The following is an 8744-nucleotide window of genomic DNA, read 5'->3' as shown; positions in this document are numbered from 1 at the left end:
CTCCTCTCTCTCTTTTTGAAATTAGTTTTTTAAAAGAATGAAGAATATTTTTGGATCAACCTTAGTTTTCTTGATTTGATTGAAAACGCTTAAACTTTAGGACTTAAAAAAAAGACTAATCATGTTTATACATTATGGGTGTTGATATAACAAAGAGAATAAAGAACATATTATGTTTTGTAAATCGTCTTTTTTTTTCATCTTCTCAAAAGTTAGTTTTTTTTTTTCTTATAGTCATATTATTAATTTCTCATTTTTTTTTATGGTTCTTAAAGTTAATTTTTGTTTTTATTTTTATAAAAAAAATGGTATATCAAATGTATAAAATTATCGAAGTATATTAAAAAGTACTACCTTAGTCCCAATTTGTTTGTCCTCTATTCCATTTTAGGATGTCCCAAAATATTGTTCAGTTTCTAAAAATAAAATTAATTAATTTACTAATATTTCTATTATACTCTTATTTTATTTTCAAAACTATTTGAAAAGAAAACTAATAAATATTTTAAAAATCAATCTAATTGGGCCACCTTCTTAGTTGCTTCATTAAGAATAACTCTTTTTAAAAAAAAGTTGATAAACTTATTTAAAAGTAGTTTTATAAACTTATACATTTTGATAAGACAGACAAAATACTAAATAATGTTCTTTTAAAATGTATGATTTTTTAAATAGGATAAACAAATTGAAACTGATGGAAGATGTCAGTAAATTTGTTGAAAAATAAAATACACGTTTTCATTGATCCACCTTTCCCGCTATGCTTCGTATAAACTTCCATCACCCCTAAGGATCCGGATTTTCTTCGCCCCTAGGAAGCTATGATAGCAGTATTAATATGTACACGAGTCAAGATATGAACTCGACCTACCGAAAGAAAAAACTTTGTTATGCACCCAAACCTTTATTCCTGGAAGTTGCTTTTAGCTTTGCATTAATTGTTTTAGGAAATTTCTTTGCAAGTTCGAAGATGTCAACAAACAACTGTGATAACTTTAACTTTTTTTGATAAACACTGATAACTTTAACTTTATAGTCTTATTCCTCTCTCTTTTATGCTATTCTTTTCTTTTATAATGATCCATCCAGTCCATTTCTTTAGAAATTCTTAGTCTTCGCAGCGAAGACTTATTAGTGGTACAGAAAAGTACTAGACTTGTTATATATAATATATTATTTATCAAAGACTTTGCCATGTTTATGTTTTCAACTTTTCATTAGCAGAAGCTCAAGCTCAAGGGTACACTGTTTTGCATTAACAAAAGCTCAAGCTCAACATAGAAGGCCACACAGTCTTGTTTGTGAGAGAGAGAGAGAGAGAGAAAGCTCATCATGGAAGTGACCCATGAGAGCAGAAGAGAGAATTTGGTGCCACAAGATGTTGAATCAGCATCGAGAAGTGAAATGTCATCTGGGTCTTGGAGGCTAAGTGTGCAAGAGTTTCCAGCACTTGGTGAAAGTAGAGGTGGTGATCATCAGCATGGTTTCTTCACTCTCAGCAGCTTTCTTCCTGCCCCAAGTAAGTATTCTTTCATGAACATACATATATTGCATATACACAATTCTTTACTCATAATTTGGCTCAATCATGTGGTTGTTTTGAGCAATTAGCCATATAATTGAATTTAAATGCACTTGAAAAAAAAAAGAAAAAAAAGAAGAAGATAAAGATAAGATAAAACCTTATCTATCAATATATATGTATGTACGGATGTTAGCATGAATTATATTATATAAGATGATATTATGTTAAAGTTATGACCAGGACATGCCAATACTAGAATGACAGTTATTTTTTTTGTTCTGTTTTTTTTTTTTAACCATAAATCTTTCTTTTCTTAGCAAGATTCAAGAACTATTTACCATAAAAATAAAAAGGACACAGATGTTCTTTGTTAATGTAAAATATGTAATCTGATTTTGCGTTTCATATCTGAGTTGACTCACTCAGCCGAGTCACTCACAGATGTTGGCTTGATAACTGAGTTGACTCAAGACGAGTTACTAATTTCTTTGTACAAAGTACAAACTTCAAAGATGTGCTTTTATTTTCGGTGTATAAATTGATTTTTAGCTTGGTAACTGAGTTGACATGGCCAAGTTACTGATTTCTTTCTACAAATTTCAAAGCTTTTTTTAATTATTTTTATTTTTTCAAGCTTATAATGATTTTGGGCTTAACAACTAAGTTGACTCAACCGAGTTCTTGATCCAATGGTTTGTTACTTTGTTTTGTGAAAAAAAGGGGGGCAATTGGGTTTATTGATCCGATGGTAAGTTTTGCATCCCTTCTAGAGAGTGATCAGGATTCAATGATCATATTGGGAGGGGATCTTTAAGGTGAACAATCTATGGACTTTTACAATAGGTGAAGTGGGGCATGATTGCCATCAAATACAAAACTTGCACTAGGAAAATTTTCAGAAATTATTGATGCATATAAATTGATTGTTGAATTTTGACATCCCAATTTTGTTACCACGACAACCACACAAGAAAATAAATAGATGGAGAAAAAAATATAAAACATTGATCGTTTGGCCTTGAATTTTGAAGAGAATTTATTCTTGTTAGATGCTTTTTGGAAACTTTCATTTACCAGCAAGGGACATTCTATAATTCTTGCACTTAAAATTTGTGAATGATGGAGTCATAGGGCTTTAGGGAATAACTCCTTTCACATTCTTTGGAGATGATACATAAAGAGTGTAACTATAGACTTCACATATGCCTTTGATGTTATGCTTGGAATTCTAATAGCATAATTATTCAATGGATTGTTACTCTTTAACATACTTGAATGATGTTAGGTTCTTTTGGAAAATGAAACATCAATATTTGATGACTTTGAATGCTTTCAATTGCCACCTTATTCATTAGTAGTGATGAACATAATGCGAAACTTGGTACTTTTGACTGTAGGGAGACGAAGTAAGGTTTCTGATTATTATGAGAAACAAGAAAGACTCCTTGAAGGGTTTACTGAGATGGAGACCATGGCTGAAAATGGTGGTATGCCGGGAAGTCTAACAGAGGTTGGTTGTGTTCAACTTGATGATTTTGAATGACAACTTGTGGAACAAAGTAGGAGAATAATTTCTCATTTTTGACCATATGAAATAGTTAATGAAAAGTTCAAACTTCCATTATATACCACCTAGTGAACAACACCCCCCCCCCCCCCTCCCCCCCAACATACACACAAACCAAAAAGAAAAAGAAAAACCCATACTATCTCATGTCAGTTTAAAATCTTTCTTGTTTCCTAGAAATCAAAAACCAATATTTTTTCATTGTTAATCGTTTTGCAAATTATTATTCTCAGGATGAGATGCAGCAGCTTGCGAAGAGTGAGAGGATGGCTATCTATTTGTCAAACATGGCTAACATTGTGCTCTTTGCGGCAAAACTCTTTGTTTCTATTCAGAGCAGATCATTGGCAGTTATTGCCTCAACATTGGATTCACTTTTAGATCTCTTGTCAGGGTTTATATTGTGGTTCACGGCCCATGCCATGAGAAACCCAAACCAGTATCGTTATCCAATTGGAAAAAACCGGATGCAGCCAGTGGTAAGTCATCTAATCAAATAATTCTTTGAAAACTCTGATTCTGATGGATTGAAGTTATTGAAGCTGATAATCAACATTCATGTACACTTGGTTTGTGTTGCATCTGTGGATCATTTGGTTGCTCAGAAGTTGGTGGAGTGAAAATTATTCATCTTATACTAATTAAAAAAGTTAACCCCAAAGAAGTCAAGATTTTATGTTTTTATTTTCCATTTCATGATTTCATCTATCCTTTCTGCAATCAATGAGAGAAATAAGCTGAAATGCTATTCATCATTGCTACTATTGGCTCAGCTATGTCTTACTCCACAAATGCTAGAGGCAAAGGCAATAGATAGACATTTCATGATGTCATGCCACAGTTTATTCGATTACAAGAAGTTTGAGATTAATGCAATACAAGACTAAATATTTCATCAGGTCCATGCTTTAGGCTCTCATTTTGTTATTGAAATGTTGAGCTTAGGGTCTACTGAGTTTATAAACAAATAGCATTGGTTTTGGGAAAATTTGTTTAATTAGAAACTGCATTGAATAGACACAATCTAGTCTTAGGAATAAAAAACTCCAGGGATCAAATGGAAAAGTAGTCAAACAATCTACTCTTGGGAATAAATAGTGTTGGTTTTGACTCTTGAGCATAGAATTTTGAGTGTAGTTTCAAGAGTGATTATGACTTACAGGGATGTGGACCCAACTTATGCTTTAATGCAACAAATGTTTTACTAATTTAGCTTGAGATTGCAGGGAATCATTGTTTTTGCTTCAGTAATGGCAACTCTTGGATTACAAATTCTGCTTGAGTCTGGTCGACAATTCATGGAAAAGGTATGCAGCTTTTATTTCACATGCTCCAATCTAAGTTAAGGATGTAGATGGCAGTGAGCATGGCTAGACACAGACATATGCTAATCAAAGTTGGCTTTGAGAAGGATTTGAAATCAGCTCCCTTCTTAATGTCTGAGGTTCAGTGTGACCTTGGTTCTTGGTACTTAATGAAAAGCTACTGCCTAAATGTATGACATCCTTGTTAGATCACATTCTGAGTTGGTGGATGCAAAATTTGAACATGACTATTCTAAATTTTCATTTTCTGTAGTCATTTACTGTATCAGTGAGTCCTTTAATATTGTTTTTCGTTTTTTGTGCTGATTACAGACCCAGCCTGAAAAGGATCCTGAGAAGGAGAAATGGATGATTGGGATAATGGTCTCTGTAACCATTGTGAAGTTTATGCTTGTGGTCTATTGTCGAAGGTTTAAAAATGATATTATTAGAGCCTATGCTCAAGATCATTTTTTCGACGTTATTACTAATTCAATTGGTTTGGCAGCAGCCATCTTGGCCATTCGATATTATTGGTGGATTGATCCTACTGGAGCTGTTATGGTGAGTTCATATGCAGCTCTTTTTTCTTCTTCTTGTTTACTATACTGACGATAATTGGGTTCATTTGTTGTTTTTATTCATCCAAAAGTAATAATGATAATTGAATTCAGCTACTTTGCAAGTCATTAGTTTCCTTTCTTTTCCTAAAATTATCAAAATAACTAGCAGCCATGTTTTGCGTGTCCAAATATTGGCATTCACTCTATATCTCTCATGTTTTAAGTGAAATGCCCACTATTTGTGATTGACTTCTTGGAGTTGATCTTAATCTATCTTTTCATAATGATTTGTTGAACCTGTGATGCAGATAGCACTATATACAATGAATACATGGACGAAGATAGTCATTGAGAATGTCTGGGCACTGATTGGAAGGACAGCACCGCCTGAATTTTTGGCAAAGCTAACATATTTGATATGGAACCACCATGAAGATATCAAGCAAATTGACACAGTAAGAGCATACACTTTTGGTTCAAATTATTTTGTAGAGGTTGATATAGTTTTGCCACAAGACATGCTTTTGAACAAAGCTCATGATATTGGTGAGTCACTGCAAGAAAAACTTGAGCAACTCCCTGAAATTGAGCGAGCTTTTGTACATATAGATTTTGAGTATTCTCATAGGCCTGAACACAAGATTGGGGTTTGATGACATTGATGATGATGATAGTAGTAATGATCAGAGCTAAGCCTTTCCAGAGTAAAAGTGCGTTGCTGATTTAGTTAATATGTGATGTGATTCTATTGTAACCAGTTGCGAACCTGCGCAATGTGCGAGTATGTTCCAACTTATACAATATATTTTAACAAATTTTATCTTTTGAAGTTTTCATTATCTTACCAGTTGTGTTAGTGAGACTCCTGTATTAAAACAAAAACAAAAGGTAATCTTTTTACTCTCAAGTTTTACAAATGAGACATTTCATCAAATACATGTTCAATTGTGATGACATAAGCACATTCAACCAATAAGTGAATATTTCCCAAAATTCACTTCCAAAAACACTCCTTGCTGTTTTTAGATGAAACATGCCTACAAGTATCATTATTGGTTTCTTCTTTCTAAAAGAAATTTCAAGAATCGGCAGATACATAACTTCGTAACTAATTATTCTATCCTCTTCTTGTTAAGTACCATTCGAGTGGATGCTCTTCTTACTATATGCAATTGGTTTGAATCCAATATCTAATGGGTATTTGTGACCTGAATAAGCATCAAAGTATGTTCAAGGTCACAATGCTGACATTATATTCGACGTATCAACAGACTAAAACTTGATGATGCAATAGAACCCCCTAGATAAAGAAACTTCAAGTTTCGAAACATTTATTTATTTATTATTTATAGGTAACTTCAAGTTCGAAACATTGAGAATCAAATCATGATTATCTTCTTTTTCCAGAGAATCAAGAACATATCCTTGAGCATCAAGAACAAATTCTCAAGGTTGACAATTCAATATACATACATACATACATATATATATATATATATATATATATATATATATCAATTCAATTCAAGGGTGATGGAAGCAGCGGGAAAGCATGAGGCTTCTGAAGTAGATAGTGTGAGGATAGAGGAAGAATAACGTGAACGATGACACCATTGAAGAATGTTATGTTAGGATTAGTGCCCTTAAATCCTATTGTATGATGCTATGTATGATATTATGTATGACATTGTGTATTGTATGACATGATGTATGACTTAATATTGTGTTTGATAAAGTTATTTTATTATTATCTAAAATAATGGTAACATGAATATGGGACATTATCATATAGTCCATGGGAGGCATTGTATGTGATTTATGTGAAAAGTCACAGAAGAGGTAAATTACAAGTTCTTTGTAAACTCAGAATATATAGTTCATAGTCGGTGATGAAATTGGGCATTTCATCTGCAAAGACTATAACGTGTCAACTAAGATGATTTGTCTTGATCATGGAAGTGGAAACTTCTAGTTGATATGTTGATATGTTTTAAGAGTTAAAACATATTGAACTGGACCGCTGTGAGGTTTATTATTCTCCTAACGACTGTCAAATGAATAATAAATCTCACGACTTCTATTTGCATGAACTCTTAATCCTGAGAGAATAATGGACCTGATCATGAAGTGTAGGTTGCTTTGATATATCAGGAGTGAGACCTGAAGTGACGGTCAAAACCTCAGTATGTTGGGCAGCCATATTTAGTGTTAATGGAACATATATTCTCAATATGGAATTCATAGTCTCTTGATGGAGATATAAAATATTCCCTTGAGATAAGTTTAATGGTTTCAGTTATTCAGAGAGTTAGGCCTAACCACTTTAGTAAGAAATTACTAAAGTATATATTTATGAAATTGGATTTCATAAATATATAATGAATAATTTTAAAGAATTAAACCGGGTACTCAAGGATAAGATGTAGTAATTTACAAAGTGGCAGTCTACGTTTAAGACTTTGTGTTACTACGAATATTTTATGAAGGGGTTACGTGTTTAATAAAGTCTTGGGATATAATTTATTAATAAGACCTAGAGTGCAATTATATTTATATAGTGGTATTAAATATAGTTAATGGTAACTTTGGACTTGTCAAGAGTTGACGGAAAAGCCCAAAGCCCATTGGAGCTAGTGTCTTATTGATCCCTTTTGGTCCCACTTCAAGCCACACACTAAAGCCCAATTGGAAAGGCCCAATAGGCCAACCCAATTAGATAATCAGTTATTTATAAAGGGAGAAACATACAAAATTTTTATTAGAAGAGATTAGAAATAAAAAAAAAACGGTGTGTGAGAGAGTGTGAGACACACTTTCATTCTCCCTTTGAAAAACTGATTGAGAGACCACACATCTTGGGCGTAAAGTGGAATTGGAGTGAAGATTAAAAGTGTTCCCAAGTGCTTCTAATCTTTGTTTTGGATTTCTCCACACCAAGGTACGCCATCTTGTTCTTAAATTCTGAAATTTATGTAGTGCATGTTATCAATCATGAATGAAATAGACCCTAATTCGTCGCTTCCGCTGTGGGTTTTGTATGAGATACAAAACCAGAATTTTTCCTTCATGTTACTCAACTAAGAGGTACAAAAGCGAAAACTTAATAAGCCTCTCCAACTAAACCAGAAAAGATATTGCAAGTTTAATCCCAGAAATACACTTTCAGAGCCCTCATGTCACGAGATAGTTATAATCAGACATTTTGACAAACACCTTACAAGCTTAGCTCAGAAAATTGAAGAAGGTAAAAGAGCTTGTTGCTCTTGAGATAAGAATGGGGAAGGAAGAAATGGGAAAGAGTTAAACGTTGCTAAGAAGAAAAAGAAAACGTGAGGATGGTTCATGGTTGAATTCAATTAGTTGGTTTTAATTTCTGGGAGAGGAAAAAAAAAAAAAAAAAAAAAAGGAGAAGAAGGAAGAAAGAAAGAAAGAAAGAAAGAAATAGAATAAGAGAAGGGGTTTTTTTTTTTTTTTTTGTGATACAATAAGAGAAGGGTTGAATTAATTGGAAAAGGCAAAAAGAATAAATAAAAAAAAAAGAATAAAAAAAAGATGATGTTAGCACTTAGCAACACTAAATATTTCGCTTTCATTTTTTTAATATTATATTGATGTCAGATTATAGAATTTACCATGTGGTAGCTTAACGCCGCTAATCATAAGTATCCCTCTTATTATTTAGTTGATGATGCTTCATTAGACGATTGATTTTGTAGCAATCTTTGATATGCAACCATTTTTCTTTTAATGCAAGATGATAAAATTTGGATAATGCAGGATAAACT

General features: G+C 32.7%; 1 protein-coding gene across 1 annotated transcript; it reads left to right on the top strand.

Annotated features, from left to right (window-relative positions):
- The first annotated feature begins 1197 nt into the window (after nucleotides 1-1197).
- On the top strand, nucleotides 1198-5803 carry LOC142615862 (metal tolerance protein 10-like). Its single transcript, XM_075788772.1, has 6 exons — nucleotides 1198-1519; nucleotides 2923-3035; nucleotides 3326-3571; nucleotides 4319-4399; nucleotides 4730-4960; nucleotides 5268-5803. Exons 1-6 carry the CDS (start codon nucleotides 1333-1335, stop codon nucleotides 5610-5612), a joined length of 1203 nt encoding a protein of 400 aa, XP_075644887.1. The 5' UTR covers nucleotides 1198-1332; the 3' UTR covers nucleotides 5613-5803.
- Nucleotides 5804-8744: the final 2941 nt, after the last annotated feature.

Source organism: Castanea sativa, chromosome 11 (assembly GCF_040712315.1).
Source record: "Castanea sativa cultivar Marrone di Chiusa Pesio chromosome 11, ASM4071231v1".
In the NCBI taxonomy this organism is placed as follows: domain Eukaryota; kingdom Viridiplantae; phylum Streptophyta; class Magnoliopsida; order Fagales; family Fagaceae; genus Castanea; species Castanea sativa.
This window is presented reverse-complemented; position numbering and strand designations above follow the sequence as displayed.

What these genes read in the sequence shown, in the direction of transcription:
- LOC142615862 (XM_075788772.1), top strand. Translation starts at nt 1,333, where the DNA reads ATGGAAGTGACCCATGAGAGCAGAAGAGAGAATTTGGTGCCACAAGAT. An exon ending in TGCCGGGAAGTCTAACAGAG is followed by an intron (nt 3,036 to 3,325) that starts GTTGGTTGTGTT and finishes TATTATTCTCAG; the next exon opens with GATGAGATGCAGCAGCTTGC. An exon ending in ATCCTACTGGAGCTGTTATG is followed by an intron (nt 4,961 to 5,267) that starts GTGAGTTCATAT and finishes CCTGTGATGCAG; the next exon opens with ATAGCACTATATACAATGAA.